The 18,525-nt window shown below is 36.3% G+C and overlaps 1 protein-coding gene and 1 long non-coding RNA gene across 2 annotated transcripts in view; one reads left to right on the top strand and one right to left on the bottom strand.

The window, feature by feature from the left end:
• LOC145961821 (uncharacterized) overlaps positions 1–18,525 on the bottom strand; it is a 210,134-nt gene that overhangs the window by 61,900 nt on the left and 129,709 nt on the right. The window lies entirely within an intron of this gene.
• LOC145961716 (uncharacterized) lies at positions 5,710–10,727 on the top strand. Its single transcript, XM_083082154.1, has 6 exons — positions 5,710–5,827; positions 6,922–7,021; positions 9,534–9,738; positions 9,829–10,029; positions 10,320–10,424; positions 10,522–10,727. Exons 3-6 carry the CDS (start codon positions 9,540–9,542, stop codon positions 10,725–10,727), a joined length of 711 nt encoding a protein of 236 aa, XP_082938280.1. The 5' UTR covers positions 5,710–5,827; positions 6,922–7,021; positions 9,534–9,539.

Here is an 18,525-nt window from a genome sequence, read left to right as displayed (position 1 = left end):
TTGGGCGTTTCCTAACATGCCTAACAATCTCCATCATGCTAACCTCGATATCGTCCTCCCCTCCCTCAACAAGGATTTCAGGAGTGACTGAGTTGCCCCATCTTTCCGGAAAGAGGGAGTCCAGCAGACCAATGAGCGTACACTCGTCCAGCGTTTCGGACAGTGCGGGGCTGGATCTACGGAGCTTGCCCATAACGAGCTTATAGGGCAAGCCCCACGGGTCAGAGTCTATTGTGGAGATTAATTCTGCCCAGGATGCGTTTTTAGCTCTTCTAATTGCATTCCTGAGTGCTTTCTTGGCCGTAACATAAGCCTCTCTCCTAACAATATTGCTTTCAGCAGTTTCTCTCCGCCTACTACGAATCCAGAGCCTTCGCGCCTTGACCGCGGTACTCCTGAGGCTAGCCACCTCTTCCGACCACCAGTACATCTGACGTCTTTTATTTTTCCGCGAAACAAGCGGAGCAGACACGTTACAGGCACTTCTCAAAACTTCCGCAAGCCACTCTACATATTTTTCCGGCTCGTGCTCTAAGTCCGGAATGCTTGCACCTGTCAGGAACTCAAGTGTTTCATTAAATAATTCACAGTCTAGTTTTTTAAAATTCCATATCTTTAATATACTAGCTTTACTTCTATTTATTTGTGAATTCAGGCTATTTATTGTGAATTTAACGTACTGGTGGTCGGAGAGTCTCAACGCCCTCAAGCACCGACCAATTCTCCACACGCTCTAGAAGACCAAGAGAAGCCCAAGAGAGGTCGACAATGGAACACCCTTGCGGTCTTATACATGTATAAGCCTCGCCGATATTAAGAAGCCTGACATCCAATGCAGCAGACCATCGCTCAACTAGTTCTCCCCTCCTATCGGTTGTCAGAGAGCCCCAAAGAACTGAGTGCGCGTTAAAGTCGCAACAAGCTAACAAAAGGCCAGCTACTGGATTAAGAGCGCTGTTCAGGTTATCCAAAAAGCCAGAGAAAGCATTAATATTTGCATTAGGAGAAACAGCACGAAGCTACGCTTATATCCCGGAAACGGGCAACAACAAATCCTACACCACAATTCACAAGGCGGCAAATCCAGTCTCCTGAGCTCTCCGGCCTCCATAATATGGCTGCCAATTTATCGGAGCTCAAAAAGCACGTATTGCTAGCCGTCAACTTATGCGGGGGTTCTGAAATTATTGCGAGACTTACATCTGTCTCGGACATAAATTGCCTAAGGAGATCAAGGGCCCCCAACTCCGATTTAGGTTAACCTGCACTACTCTAACGGACTCTATCATAATCAGAGGTTTGCGATGTCCTCCTTATTGAGACTTGATAAGAGACCCGATAGGTTGCGCCCCGGTAGGGAACCCCTGGTTAGTCAGGCAACGAGGAGATCCTATTCTGTGTCTAGACTCTTTGCCTAAATCCTCACATGCGAGGCACTTCAGCGTGCCAGAACTACATAAACCAGCAGTATGACCTGTCAGTCCGCATTTAAAACAGGCTCCAGTTCTGTCCACTTCTGCGCGACAGTTAGATTTAACGTGTCCGAAGTGCCAACATCTGAAGCACTGGACCGGGCGTTTTCTAAGCAGATCGATTCTTACGCGCATCCAGCCCAGCGTCACAACACCAACTTCGGCTATTTTCACAGCCGTCTGTAACGGGCAAACAACCCAAGCAACGCCCATCCCGTCTCGCATGTTATTAATTGGACTAACCTTGAATTCGTGTCGTCCACAGCCACTTAGGGACACCAGCTCCTTGTAAATATCTTCCGACGTAGTGGAAGGGTCGATTCCACGAAGACGCAGTTCACCCTTGGCCACCGGGTTATCTACTTTGACCTCCTTACCGAGTGCTTCCGTCAGTTTGGCTCTTAGGGAGTCAGCCAATTGCTTCCCCAGGGGTCCCGGCACGTCTACAGGGTGATTCTAAATAACTTTATGCTTTTGCAGAAACATAATCTTGACCGAACTCTAAGACGATTTTTCCTTTGGCAAAATTTCGTCCGAAGCTTAGTTTTTGAATTATTAAAGGAAGTAGTTAACGTATGACGGGTCGAATACAAGAGGCAGGCAAGGGTGGCGCGATTCACCGTCAGACGCGGGTGCTTACGCGGGGCGCCTGCTGCGATCAGCTGGTCGCTATACACATACAGACACACATGCGAACACATACATTCTCTCTCTGTCTGTCTGTCTCTCTCTCTCTCTCTCATTCGCTCACTCACCTGTAATTTTTTTTTTTTTTACGAGAGAGGGGAAAATGCATTTTATGCATACCCACCGAGGTCGATCCAGTGAGTTATGTGGGACTCGAGTACCAAGTCGAATTACCAACTCGGTACTCCCTACCCACTAAAAACCCCTCTCTTTTCACGAATTTCCTTTGACACACTCTCCCTCTGACTTCCCGAGATCTGTTTTCACATAACGTCAAAAAATAGTTATTATTACCTTGTTCGATGACTTTTGATGTATTGCTGTAATTGCTTGAAGGAGAAATGAATTTTCCGATAGATCGTACGTTCTCAAATTTAACGTAGATATCACGTTGCAAAAGACAAGAAATCCACACTAAATTATTAACTGAAAGTTTTTCTTCTTTCATGAACTGTATTCTTTTATAAACTTTAACGTAATCACATTTATTTACTCACTCGATGAGACGAGAAATTTACTAATGACTATCACTAATCACTATTAATCACTGTCGAATAATAACTGTTGGCGATTAAAAATCACTCGATGAAAGAAACACGCGCGGACACGTTACTACAAGACGCGACGACGCGACAATGCGACGATAATTACTCGGCGACTGCAAGCAGTTTTTTGTCATGGTAGGTTGCGGTAGGTTAAGGTACTACTGGCGCTATCGAACGCGATCATGTGTTCGATTGAAGAATGCGGTAAACATAATAAACATTTAACGTATTAATATTATTATTATCATGAATGTGTGTGATATCCATACATCGCATGATATCTATTTAAAAATTAATTAGATTAAATAAGTGTTTTTAAAATATTTATTACTTTTACTATGAACTAAGTTTACTATGAAATACCCGCCACACCATCAGCCTCACTACCAGGAGAGGTAGATGCTTTTCTCTTTTCTCCTGCAACCATTGTGGATGTTTCGGTCTGTGCTATATCAGGCGTATCTTCAAGAACGCACGCTACCATCTTCAATGGCTCAAACTCAGTAGTCGCAGCTTGGTCTGCTGGGGCGCTAGCTGAGACCACCCCAACAATGCCCTCGCAGGATTCCTGTCCAAGGACAGTCGACCCGGCGGCGTCGGGCGCACCACCGTGCCGGTCTCTGGGGGATCCGAGGGCCCCCTGAGACGGTAAGTTTTCTTCGTAGCCTTGTGAGATATCCATGTTGTATACTTGTGGGGGCGTGATTCGAGCGCCCCCCTCTCTAGGGCGTTTGAGTGTTACCTGACCCAGGGTACGCTCAACCCGACTGGAGCAACCAGATGTATAAGGCTCCGATTCCAGCATGGATGTTCCTTGGTCAATTGAGGGCAGAAATATGCTGGACGCATCGTCTATCTTTTGCTCTATTTCAAATAGAGCATTCTTTTTATCCTCAATCCTCCTAGTGATGTCATGGAGCGCAGCTTTCGACAGATCGATCTCATTAATCATCCGTGTATCAAGGATGATTTCAAGTTCTGGATCACTTTCATTTGCTTGATCTTTAGAGCAGCCAGTATTTTGAGACTTGATGTTTACCTCATCGCCATACGATGGAAATTCCTTAGGGGGAGGTGTCAAACCCCGAAGCATACTAATTTCCAAGTTGTAGTCGTGCTCACGCACTTCCATCAATTTAATGCGATGCAGTAAATACGTGCGCGCCAGACACATCTGCTGGCCGTAGTCGTAAAGTAATTTGACGTACGCAATAGTAGCACGAATATTATTACGGAGCGTATATCTATTTTCCGCTATAAAAATATTTTCCACAGAATATAAGTTTCGAATGGCGCATGCAATCAGATCTTCAGGAGAGACGTTGCTATAAACAAGCTTGCTCATGAGATCCTGTATATTAATTATTTCATCCATTGTTTAATATTCTCTGGGTAGCGATTACCAGACTATAGATTATTACTAAAACTATTACTAATACAACGCATGTACTTAAAGTTAGGTATCTAGTTTATATTAATATTTATACCACAATTACCTTAACAAGAAAAAATAATCGCTAAACTGTATGTCACTTACTAATTAGAGTTGTCGACAGTGTTTATCGTATTATAAATTGCGATAAGAAATCTTATTATCTAACATATACGAGTTACACATAACAATTACTTATTCAGGCGCACAAGATTGCCTCGCTCGCGGATAACAATTTAGCATTAAACTAATAACTACTGCGTTTCTTTTCAGATGCACGTATCAGAAATATGTCGATAAGCGACGAAAGCATGGATAACACGCACGCAAGGCTCATGCGATATATGGATCGTCATGCAAAATATTGTAAATCTAAACTTACATAGTAATACAGTAATAATGAAGTGCGCTAAAGATAGTATAAACAGAGACAATATAATATGAAAAAGACACACTATCAAAATTATGCTTTTAACTTAGTTACTATAAGATATATAGATTTTATTTCGTTTTACATATTATATTTCCTTTGATCTATATTTATTCCGATAATAATAAGTTTAATTCATTCCACTACGTTTAATTCATTTCCACAGCACTACAAGGGGGTAGATAAGGGCCACCGGAAACCCTCCCCCCCAACGCGCATCCGGAATAGACCACCAAAAATTTCTGCGCAGCCCAACCGCGTTTTTAGTCTTAGGAACGGAAGGGGGTGCCGAGTAGATGCAGTTTTGCCCAACGCGCATTTCCCCCAAAGCCCGTAGACCGACTGCGCAGCAGCCGAACTTTGCACTTCCGGTCCCTATTTTCCAATTATACACTACTTGGCGAATACACTAGTGAAGTTCTTTTCTGTCTAGTATTAAAGACTAGCCTTGAGTGTCTATCTAAAGTTTATGTCAAGACTTTCCGGCTCATTACCGAACACTTCTCTATGCGCGCTCAGTTTAAGAACACCCCGAGATCGACAACCACGATCAGTGCACAAGATGGCCGCCGTGCCACCTGTCACTGCACGACAGCGGGTGCCTTCGCGTTTGTTGTTATAAACACAGTGAATTATCGTATCCTCGAGCTCTTTATGGCGCGTCAATAATACCGTAATAATGAAATGCGCTCCTCTGATCCATATTTGTTCCGATAATAATAAGTTTAATTCATTCCAGCACTATAAGGGGGTAAATAAGGGTCACCGGGAACTCTTCCCCCCAACGCGCATCCGGAATAGACCACCAAAAATTTCCCGCGCAGCCCAACCGCGTTTTTAGTCTTAGGAACGGAAGGGGAGTGCCGAGCAGATGCAGTTTTGCTCGACGCGTATTTCCCCCAAAGCCCGTAGACCGACTGCGCAGCGGCCGAACTTTGCACTTCCGGTCCCTATTTTCCAATTATACACTACTTGGCGAATACACTAGTGAAGTTCTTTTCTGTCTAATATTAAAGACTAGCCTTGAGTGTCTATCTAAAGTTCGTGTCAAGACTTCCCGGCTCATTACCGAACACTTCTCTATGCGCGCTCAGTTTAAGAACACCCCGAGATCGACAACCACGATCAGTGCACAAGATGGCCGCCGTGCCACCTGTCAGTGCACGACAGCGGGTGCCTTCTCGTTTGTTGTTATAAACACAGTGAATTATCGTATCCTCGAGTTCTTTATGGCGCGCCAACAATTTTTCACCGCCTCAGTGTAAAGTGCATATAAGCTGTAACACGTAAAAGTTCCTACTGACGACATACATCCCAAATAGCACCCCGTACATCTTATGGACGTCCGTTTTACGTCCAGTTTACTACCATACGTCCGTGAACATAATAAGGTCGTCCAATGTACATCCATACAAGGATATATATGGGCTGTATAAACGCACGTCCATTGGATAACCATTGGACATCCCTTTTATATAATTAATTTATGAATATATACTGCGTACATCCAGTGGACGTTTGTACATGGACTTATTTTGGACTTATCATTATTCATTTCTTTTTGTCAAAATTTCATCAAATTTTCATCAAAAAATAAGGGTTTTATGTAAGGCATAGCATTACTTGTTACTTTTCCGTCACGTAAGGCATAGCCTCTTATATTTTTCCGTCGTTATGTTTATAAAATTCTAATCGTGCGTATGATGGCTGCGTTCCATTTGAACGCTTACACGCTTAAAGCATCATTCTGTCTTTGTTGCACATCGAATATCAAACGAAGATAGAGCGACGCTTTCAGCGCTTATCAAAATTTTTAATCCTTTTAAAAATAAAATATATCAATATATTTTTGTTATGAAAATGTGGTCGATATTGAGAATCTGCTCGAAAATAGCTAGAAGTTAACTGTATATGTTCATAAAAGATATAGACATATTGCTACAGCTTTAAAATTAATTTATAGTTTTAGATGATATTTTTAATAAATTAATTTTTTAATAAACTAACAAAGTTAACAATATCCCATGCATAATACATATTTTCAGATTTTTACATATTGTATGTACTGTATATTGTATATCCTGTTAAGCTGCGGTCAAATAAGTTACGCTACAAATGCTTTGAAACATTATTCTATCTTTATTTTCCTGGAATAGAGAAGAAAAATAGAATGATGTTTCGAAGCATTCGTATCGTAGTGTACTATATAGCTTTAACCGTAGCCTTAATCATGTATTTGACTTAGCGCATTAACTCAAAATCTTTATAGAATATCTACTCATTCTTATTTTATATCTTCTTTAGAATAAATGCTCTCTTAAATCTATAAATTAAAACATTTTTTATTTTATATAGCTCTGGAAGAGGTGAAGGTTACGCAAGACCATATACTGGTACAGATTATTCTACTCCAAGAGTACACTGATACGTTGCCTCTAGGACTCTTGGAAAATAAGTGAGTATGCCTAAAATTTCTACCAAATATTACAGGCGAGCAAAAGCTAGTACAGATTCTTCGATAAATTCAGTTGAATCTGATCAAGCTTTTGCTCAATATTTAAATAATAATGATTTGATAAATAATGATATGAATATTAATGAACAATTAAATTGCATTGATTTAGATAATAATTTCAGTAATATTGAATTTGATAATAATATATTAGAAAGTTTAGAGAATTCAGATGATGATACATCTAATAATGATTTTATTAATGAAAGCACTTTAAATAACGAATTATTCAATAACAAATTATTCAATAACGAATCTATTAATAATGATCATGAAAATTCCAATAATACAGCCAATAAATGTTCATTAGAATCACAACTTGCTACTTGGGCTTGGAAAAATAAAATTACTCATGTCGCACTTAACGAATTATTAGCTATTTTAAAATCTAAACATGATGAATTACCTTCGGAAGCTCGCGTATTAATGAAAACTCCTAGAAAAAATACATTAAAAATTGTTGAACCAGGACATTATTATCATTTTGGTTTAAATAATTGCATTTAAAAATTATGTTTATTTGTATCTTTACAAAATTTACATCAAATAGAAGTTTACATAAATATTGATGGTTTACCACTTTTTAAAAGTTCGAATCAGCAGTTGTGGCCAATACTATGTAGTTTAGTTGAAAATCGTAATAAAATAGGTATTGTAGGTATATATCACGGGGGAAAAAAGCCAGACGATGCAAATTTATTTTTGAAAGATTTTATTGCCGAAATAATCGATCTATCAACGCACGGTATTATAATAAATAAAGAGAACAAAAAATTTAATTATCCCTTAAAAATTAAAGGTTTTATTTGCGATACTCCTGCTAAGGCGTTTATTAAATTTACGAAGGGTCATACCGGTTATTATTCATGTATAAAATGTGTTATAGAAGGGGATTATATTAGAGTTTGTTTCTCGAATTTAAATAAATTCCGCGATAGAACCGATTCCGATTTTAGATCTAAATCTCAAGAAGAACACCACATAAATTCAAAAACTTCAGATCTTCAATTAATCAAAAATTTAGATATGATTAGTGATTTTCCTGTAGAGCCGATGCACTTAATTGATTTGGGCGTTAGAAAAACTTTAGTGAGCATGTGGTGCACTGGTAAACCATCAATAAAATTGTCTTATGCACAAATTTCACAAATTTCTCATTTATTAATAAATCAAATTAAAAATATTCCGTTAGAATTTAATCGTAAACCAAGATCATTAGAAGAAAGTAGAAGATGGAAAGCTACAGAATTCAGACAATTTTTATTATACACAGGTCCTGTTGTTTTAAAATCTATACTTAATCGTGATAATTATCTTAATTTTATGTCTTTAAATGTAGCTGTCATTATTTTATCATCTCAGCCTCATCATGTTAGATTACGCTAATTCTTTTTTTAATTATTTCATAAAAACTTATATAATTTTGTATGGCAAAGATAATTGTTCAATTAATATTCATAATTTATTACATATATGCGATGATGTAAAAAAATTTGGAATGTTACAAGAATACAGTGCCTATCCCTTTGAAAATTTTATGCAAAAGATAAAAGGATACATTAGAAAAAAGGATAAACCATTGCAACAAATAATTAATCGTATATATGAAGAAAATTTTGTGGAATTAAGTGAAGAAAATAATCTGAATTCGAAACTTAAATTATTAAATAAACATGATAGCGGTCCTTTAGATCAATTTTTGTATACTAGTCAGTGGGAAACAATAGTGTTTCCTAATTTTACTCTAAAAATAAAAAACCCAGATAATTGTTGCAGTTTAAATAATGGTGACATTGTTTTAATTAAAAATTTTGCTAGTAACGATAAAAATACAGTGATTATTGGAAATAAATATAAATCAAAAAAAGATTTTTATAATGAACCATGTAAGTCTTCTGATTTGGGTATATATTTAGTAGAAAACGTTGTTAACGATCTTCAAAGTTGGAATATAAATGAAATATCGCATAAATGTATAAGATTAAATTTTAAAGATAAATTTGTTATTTTTCCCTTGCTTCATTCGATCTAATCAAATTTTATAGATTTTAAGAATTTTACTTTTATATATTAAAAAATTTTAATTTAGAATTATTTAAATGTCACTTTACAATTTATTTTTATATTTTACAATTAAAATTATTTCAGATTATATTTATTAAGATTATATTTTATAATTACAATTAATAAAAATAGAAATAAATCATTTTTTTTTTAATTTTAAATTTATGCACTTCTTAGTATTTTAAAAAATGATGAATAATGTTCCAAAGAATATTATTATAATATTCAAAAATAATTGTTTTGAGAATATATATCTGACAGTCAAATAAACTTTACAAAAAGACAAAAAATCGAGTCCCCCCTCTGTTTGTTAACGGCTTGATTTCGAATATTTATAACATTTGGAATTATTAATTTGAAGTTGCGTACACAAATTGTTAATAATTTGCAGGAAAAAATGGCGAAGACATGGACAATTGTCATCTTTACAGATGAAAATACTGTGGAAGTAGTTCCAACGAATTGGATACAAAATAACAAGTGTTATTGGCCGTCGCTTACATCTGACAAAATGATATCTACAATAAAAAATCATGACGCACCTAATGATTCTTGGCCCTCATATCCCATCCGGCTTGTACGAAATGGAACTTTCGGTAAATATATTACTTATTGTGTTTTGATTATATCAATTGACAAAAATCTATTTATTGCATTGTCGTAACGTTATACTTATTTTGTTCTAGCCAATTATTCCATAGCACAAGAAAAATGCCGTAAGGCAGAATATTCGTCCGACATAAATTCTGATAGATCACTCGAAAATAAAAAAAGGGTAATGACAAAAAAAACATACGGCTCCTCATTTGAGGAGGACAGTTTATTATCATCGGATGACAATAATAATTTGCCGACAAAATTGCCGACTCCTCCACGTTTAACAAATGGTTCGTATGCATTTATTTATTTGTTACATTATAGAAATTTTGTTGAAAATTAGCCATCTTATAAATCAAGAGGCATAGTAGTATCTGGCGCTATGCTTTTTTACTTTTTAAAATAAAAGTATGAAATTAAGCTTGTATTATAAATAATAAATAATAATTTAGTTAAATATAGTTAGTTATTCTTTCTAAAAAAAGGTAAATTTTTACGGATAAAATGAAACATTAGCGAACATTTTATTAATTTAAAAAACACATTTAATCGTTTGGTCTTTTATCGTTTTTTCTTCCAGACATCAGTACTTCTATAAAAACAAAACCCAAAAAAAAGACTGAAGCTACTAATAGTTTAGATAAATTACGAAATGAGAAACAAATGAACTTATCACAATCGATTGGTAAATTGTTTTTCATAATATAAAATTATTAATCACAACTATTAATCACTTTTTACAAAATGTAAAAGCTTAAATGTATTTTTTGTAAATTTTGTAGATAACGAATCCTTGAATGATAATGATCAACTATTCACAGAACCATTGACAGAATGTAAATGTTGTCCCCAACATATAAAACACAATTGTGGTATCTATGTTATTTGCAATCGCCGAATTTGTCCATTGCCCGAATTTTTTTATCAACGCAATGTGGGTAAGCTTAAATGTCCACAACGCATTCTGGGTATTTATTTTGACCACTGAACGTTGGAAAACAACGCGTTGTGGCCGAAATAAGTATCCAGAACGCGTTGTGGAGCTTTAAGTTTACTCATATCGCGTCGTGATTAAAAAAATCAAGTAATAGGCAAATTCGGCGATTGTAAATAACATATATATTTAATGTAGTTATTTTTGATAAACTTATTATTAATCTTTTTATAAAATAATGAATTTATTATCATAATTACATGTTCGACAATTGATTGATAAATATATTAAACTCTTTTTTTCAGAAAAATATTTTAAAGAAATCATTCGACAACAAAATATACTTAAAGCCAGCATGTGGCAATATACGGATTCTTTGCAAGAATTAACTACGTCTGTCAATCGTATTCTTACGAATAATAAGGTGACTCATCAAGTGGAGGAAGAAGCTTCATTTTCTACAATGTTTAATTTTCCTTTAAAAAACGAGGAAGACCTAATCCGTGTCGATGAATATCTCAATGAAGAAAAAAATTTTAACGTTGCGGTAATTTTTTATAAATGTCTATTCTCAAATATATGTAACATTTTTAATTTCAGTCTTACACGTACTTTATTAATTAATAAAATTTCAGTTCAATATATTTTTTTTATTTTGAATTTTACAGATGAATGAACTTTCTAAAATTGGCGGAAATTCCATATACAATTTTACGCAAAGAGCTTTAAATATGTTAATTACAAACGATCTCGCAACAACCTATAGCTGGTTTGGAAGGCGGGCCAAGAAAACATTTAACAAATTAAAATTAGCGGATTTGATAATTGGTAAATAACTTTTTAGATTATCTTTTACTTTACGTTCTCATTCAAATTATTCTTCCTTCGTAGATTATCAAATCACTTCTAGAGTTTTTTCGATTAATCACTTATTTGGTTTTTAATATAATAAATGATTCATTAGAGTTAATAGTATATATATATATATTTTTTTTAAATTAATTTTTTTATACTTTATATATATATTTAATTATACAGGGTGTCCTAGACCACCCGTACACCCCTTTTTTTCAAAAACTAAGCATTTTAGAGAAAACGGTTTCGACAAAAACGTAACGTAAACGTTCAAATAAAGCATTATTTCATACTGCTGATTTATGTCCATTATCTCGACAACAAAGCATTTGCGACCATATGTTCATATGAACATTTGTTCTTCCATTTTATCCAGGAACACGTTCACAAATTTTTAGAACATATTTTTGACTCACCCTGTATAATGATTTTATTATAACAATTAACATAATGGTCTAACTTCTTATATTGCAGGTATGTAACTACTAAATTAATCTCCGATAACAGATGGGCCTGTCGTACTGCATCAATACAGACAGTTGCACTACCATTGTGGAATTACTATTTAAGATAAACAGCTTACAGTAATATTTGCGCGACCTATCTAAATTAACTTAAAATTTATTGTTTATTGTTTCCAACGCGCCATTATTATTATTATAGACAGCTGTACCAGCAACGCGAGAGCAAAATAATCAATCTTGTGACTAAACAGCTTCATCAATTTCATTACTGGGTTAAATTAACACCAAATTAACTGCTGTCATCCGGCTTATCAATAGCAATCAACGTTGGTAGGGTATATTGCACAAACAGCTGTCTATATTATTTATAATGTTAACATCCACTAATCTTATAAATGAAGTAATATGTAAGAAATATTTAGCTGGCATAACATACGACTAGTATATAATTATGTATTACTATAATTATAGTTACAAATTCAACAACCCTGCGTCATTATACAACTGCATTCACGCTGCAAACTTAAAGCCAATTAACATAATTAGCACTCTAATAACTAAGTTATCATAACACTCAGAGTTGTTTTATTCCTATATCAATATACTTTTCTAGATTAAGTTAAATTAGATTAGATTGGAATTTATTGTTTCCAAATAACATCTAGTAAATCATATAATAAAATACTGTGAAAAATAATATTTGCTGGCATAACGTATAATTGATATATATCTATACCTTACTATAATTATAGTTATAAGTTCAATAATGCTGCGTTGTTATACAACTGCTCTCACGATGCGGACTTAGTGCCAATTATCGTAATTGACGCTCTAATAATTGAGTTTATCGTAATACACAGAATTTGAGTTTATTCCTGTGTCAATCAACTTCTCTAAATTAAATTAAATTTAAAATTCTTTGTTTCCAAATGACGTCCAACCAATCGTATAAGTAGAATACTGTATAAAACGATATTTAGCTGGCCTAACATTCGATTCGTATCGACTTATCTAAATTAAATTAGAATTTATTATTTCCAAGTAACATCCAACTACTCGTATAAGTAGAATACTGTGTAAAATATTTAACTGGCCTAACATATGATTTATATATTTTGTATATTATTGTAATATAGTTATAAATTCAATAACACTACATTGTTATACTACTGCGCTCACGATGCAGACTTAAAGCCAATCATCGTAATTAGCACTCTAATAACTAAGTATCTACGATACTACTACTATTGTTATCTCTATCTCTATCTTCGTCTTCATTTCCTACAATATTCTCTTCTTCTTCTCTTCTTTGTCTTTGTCTAGCTATACTTCTTCCTCTACTATTCCTAATGTTGCTTCTATTTCTGTTAGCTGCCTCTTGTCTTTCTCTTTCTATCTCTCTTTCTAAATTTTCCTTTTGTATCATAATGTTATTGACAAATAGATTAAAAGATTTCCATTTGTCTTTGTCTATGCATATAGTTTTGATTATGTCTTCCATAGTGTAGCATTCGATTGAGTCGAACGTCTCTCGTCTTTCATTTTGCCAGCTACTACATGCGAATATCGTATGCTCTGATGTATCGATACCCTCTCTGCAGTATAAGCATAGTGTAGAGTCCACTTTCCGTATTCGATATAAAAATTTTCTAAAGCAGCCGTGATCTGATAAGACTTGCGTAAGACGGAAGTTCATTCCACCAAATGAGCGTTGTAACCAGTTGATGAAGGTTTGCCCAGCGATAGCCTTTCTTAAGATAGATCTAGGGATCAGAGTACTTTCCCATTCGAGTCTCCATGATTCAATCATTATATCATTTTCTTCACTTTTGATTTCGTTCTCTAATTCCTCCGTCCAGGAGTTACTAGCTTTTAAATCCTGAGTTCGTTTATATATGTTAGTATACTTCACAGCAACTAGGATCCACGGTGGTGTTCTAGCCAAAATCGTGGCTATATCGAACGAAACCGTGCGATATCCAGCTATAACTCGAATCGCTATAGTCCTTTGTAAGTTCCTGAGTGTTCTCTGTGAGAACTTCAATTTTTGTAGCTTATCGCTCCAAATTGGAGCACCATATAGCACAATCGATTGGACAATATTTGCATATAATTTCCTCTTCGTTTCTTGAGGGCCTCTCAAATTCGGGAGGAGTTTGTATAGTGCTCTATTGACTTTCGTCACTTTTTTACTTACATATTTAGTGTTCTTCAAATTTTAACTGTCCGTCTAATATTAAGCTTAAGTATTTCATGCTCCTCTTTAGCTTGATTTCTACATTATTGATCTTGACTGTAGCGTCTTGTGGGATATTACCTTTCCTTTTGTGAAAGGTCAGTATTTCTGTCTTCTCAACCGCGACGGTGAGACCAATTTCTGTAATTCGTTCCAGTGCGGTTTCCGCCAGTATACTAGCTTCCTGATAAGAGGATCCAGATGTAAGTAATAGAGTATCATCAGCATAGCATATGATCTCGCAATCTTGATCTTTTTTGATCATCAGGACTGTATCATAAGCCACATTCCATAACATAGGTCCGATCACTGAGCCTTGTGGCACGTCGGCGGTAACCGGGTAACGCTGAACGGATCCTTGTGTGTCTATATATTCGATGTATCTATCCTGTAAATAGCTATGTATTAGTCTTCTCAAGTAACTCGGAAACCTTTTCCTAAGCAGCGCACTTCTGATAGCGTTCCACGGAACGCTATTAAAGGCGTTTTTTATGTCTAGACTTATCGCGATGATGATATTTCCTTGGACTGTATGCCTTTCCATATACTGTCTCACCTTTGCGAGTGCGTCTATGGTAGATCTGCTTCTCCTAAAGCCATATTGGTTATAGGATATGATCCAGAAACCGTCTCCGAGTCTCTTGTCCATCCATACATTGACACGATTCATAATGATGCGTTCTAATATCTTATTGATATCATCGACCAGACAGATAGGCCTTGCTTTAATCTTTCCGTCTACGTAAATGTTTGTGCTGTTGATTTTTGGGATCAGCACCAGCCTGGCTGTTTTCCACAGACTAGGGAATTTCCCTTTTTTCATACACTCTGTAAAGATTTGAGATAAAATTTGGATCATACTACTCGGCGCATATTTTCAAGTTTTGTTTGTGATCCCGTCAGGGCCAGGGGCAGTTGAATTATTGGCTTTTTCATCTATGGCTCTACATATTTCATCTGCCGTAACATCCCATTCATTGTTCCAAGTATCGATCCGAACGTCATAATTATCTCTGTCGTCTATTATCTGTGGAAAGAGATCTGATAAGACCTGATCAAGTTCTGATGGATCTATCGTTTCCGTTAGTCCAGGAGCAGACGATCTCAGTTTTCCCATTACTATTTTATATGGGATGCCCCAAGGATTTTTCTCTATCGTGTTAATTAAGGCTTTCCAAGATTCTTCCTTGGATTTTAATATCGCTTTAGTCAGAGCTTTTTTATCTAGTCTATATTTCCTTTCTAATCTCTGCAACTCTTCTGTACATATTCTTTTCTTCTTTTTAGCACGAGTCCACTTTCTCCTGCTTTGGATGCAGGTTCCTCTTGCGTCTTGAATCTCCATGTTCCACCAGTGAACTTGTCTTCTCCTTGGGTGTGGTTTCATCCTCTTCATGGAGATATCCGAAGCATCCGTCATAACTTTCTTGATCCACAGAGCGGACTCGTCTGGATCCATGTTCGACAAATTCGGATCATCATTGTTGTATCCCTTACAATAGCATTCGATGGTTTCTGCAAAAAGATCTGGGTCGAAGTTTTTGTGTGACCACTTAGGATAATTAGCTCTAGTAATACTCTGTCTAGTTTGTAATTCTTTATTTAATCTTGTATCTCCAAGACTATACTCTATATAATTATGATCGGAGTACGTCATAGCTTCCTCATTAACTCTCCAGCTATGTATAAGGCCAGTGGTTCTGGGATTTACCCACGTGGTATCTATAACTGAGTCACCTTGTTGTCTTGTACATGTGGGAATTTTTCCTTTATTCACAAGAATAAGATCATTAGCTGTAGTCCAGTCTTCGAATATCTTGCCTCTGGGACATGTATATAATGATCCCCATGCAATCGACTTCGTGTTAAAGTCACCGCATACTATTAAGTTGTATGGGTTTAATCTTTTAATTTCATATTCTAGCTCATCTAGGATCTCTTCGAACTTGGTAATACCGATATTGGGCGAAATGTAGCACGAGAAAATAATCATTTGATTGTGCATTATAGCCACAAAGCCTTCACCTGCGGAGACAGTCTTAACCTGGGCTCTAATCAGATCAGGTTTCCAAATTATTACAGCTTTTTGATCCGTACTACAGGCACAATTACCCAATGGGACATGTATTGGTTCCGATATCATAGCCATTGCTATCTCATGTTCAACCATATATTGCTGCAGAAGATTGTAAGCATCCCAGCAATGATTGATATTTATCTGAATCAGTTTATGAAATAGCAACTTCTATTTCCATATCCGTTGCCCTCCGATCCGGATCATTCCTATTGTAAATAATTTCTTCCTTACTATCTTCGTCTCTGTTATAAATATTTCTTTTATTTTTAGCCTCTAACTCTTCTCTTCTAATGCGTGAAAGTGGTTTATATCTGCTATTAATATTAATCGCGCTACAGAAGGTGGATCCCAGCCTATGATTGGCTTTGTTGCCTTTCTCCTCACATATGATGCAGTGTGGACTTAATGCATTACAACTTTTAATTCTATGTGTGCTGCTGCCACATCTATAGCAGTGATTACTGCGATCTATCGTAGATGTGCACGAATACCGCACGTGCCTATAATTCCAGCACCTAAAGCATTGCAATGGTCTGGAGGGGAGGACTTCAATCTTAGCAATGGTCCAACCTACTTTGATTTTTCCAGAAGCCGCAACTCTATTGGCTGTATTAGCGGGACACTGCACCCAAATAACACCTAAACCATTGGGCATCCACCTAATATCGCCCGCTTTAATATTATCGGGATTACATTTATCCAAGTCCGCGATAACTTCCACGACCTCTTGCTTAGTAACAGAGTCATCAAGTCCTGAGATTTTCAAATCTGCCTTTGTAGTTGGCTGGGATATCCTTATTTTATCTCTATCCGGTAGAACCTCTTTTAATTTTTCAACAAGATTGGCAGCTTTAATACTATTCTCCTCTCCAGAGATTTCAATTATGAGACCCCCGTTGATTCCTTTACGGATTTTGGAGGCGTCTATGCCCATAGTGGGAAGGGAGATCTTTTCTCTCGCGTGTCGTAAAATCTCCGCATATGAGATTCCTTCTTTTACAGTGATAGTAACTGCCGCAGTCTTTGGGACTTTTTTAACTCTAGCCTGATTGCTAGTATTCTTTTGTAAATTACTTTTATTCTTTTGTAAATAGCCTTTCCTAGTTTGTAAATCTTCCTTATTCTTATCCTTTACTTTAGATCCGATAGATCCTTTATCTTTCTTCTTAGCCCTTTGGTTAACTACATTCCATCCTTCGTCGTCCGTATTTTTCTCATCTCAGAGAAGGTTTAGGTGGAGCTATTTGGATGTTGCTGATGATCCTAGGCTTTCCTCTCTTTTGCGTTCTCTCCTCTCCCTCAGTTTCCGTCTCGCATTCCCTGTCAGTTCCTTTTTTTCCCCTTGTCCTTAATCATCTGTCTCTTTTTCACAAGTAACTTCTTAATCTCTTTTGTAATACTTTCTATTTCTGTCTCATCCTGTATATGTCCTTTGTTAATTGGAGTAGCCGGACTAATTGAGTGTGGGACTTGTGTGGAGGTAGAAATGGCAGAAGTTAATACCTTGCGTACTCCCTGGATTGGTGGTCTAAGAGCAGGCCATTCCTTATCCAAGTCGCCCAGAGCCTTCATACTCACTGTCTTATTTATCGTGTTTGAGTTTCTCCCTGATTCCCATAATTTAGATTCAATTTCTTCATTTTTCTTCGTTAAAGCCAGTATTTCATCTTCATATCTATTTCTTTCTATCATCCATTTAGCTTCCTCTTTTTCAAGGCACTTAACTTTGGCAGTAAGTTCTCTCGACTGCATTTTGTGATATATAGGGTCGCCTCTTTCCTCAGCCTTTTCAGCCAGGCAACTCACTAAATCGCCTAGGCTAAGGAGGCGATCCTTGATGATACCACTAAGTCTACCTTGAAGGTTCCCACTGTTCTTTCGAATTTGTTCGTTATGATCGATCCATTCTCTAAAATCCAGGGAGCAGAGTTCCTCAATTCTATAACTGTCATTCCATTGAATTCCTCTTCAGTCTTCTGAGTTTTGCTTGGAATCTTGCCCAAGGTTTTGCTCTTAGCTATAGAGGATTGTCTAGCCGGCTCCTTAAAGCCGTATTCTTCCATAGAGGAACCATCCTCTTGCTTCCTCTTGCCGGCGGACGTTCCGCTGTCAAAATCATATTTTCTCTTCCTATCAACCGATCTTGTGGTTGATAAGGATGCAGTAGATGCAAGAGACACACAAGATCTTGCGTCGTCATCACTAGCCTCATCTATAACA

Source organism: Camponotus vicinus, unplaced genomic scaffold, assembly GCF_025532165.1.
Source record: "Camponotus vicinus isolate PSW18456_S1 unplaced genomic scaffold, iyCamVici1.0 SCAF_11, whole genome shotgun sequence".
NCBI classification, from domain to species: domain Eukaryota; kingdom Metazoa; phylum Arthropoda; class Insecta; order Hymenoptera; family Formicidae; genus Camponotus; species Camponotus vicinus.
The sequence above is the reverse complement of the archived record's forward strand: the minus strand, read 5'-3'. Positions and strand labels throughout refer to the sequence as shown.

Excerpts from the sequence above, each read along its gene's own strand:
- LOC145961716 (XM_083082154.1), top strand. The coding sequence starts at position 9,540 with ATGGCGAAGACATGGACAATTGTCATCTTTACAGATGAAAATACTGTG. Across the intron at positions 9,739-9,828 it reads TGTACGAAATGGAACTTTCG|CCAATTATTCCATAGCACAA; the intron begins GTAAATATATTA and ends ATTTTGTTCTAG. Across the intron at positions 10,425-10,521 it reads GAACTTATCACAATCGATTG|ATAACGAATCCTTGAATGAT; the intron begins GTAAATTGTTTT and ends TAAATTTTGTAG.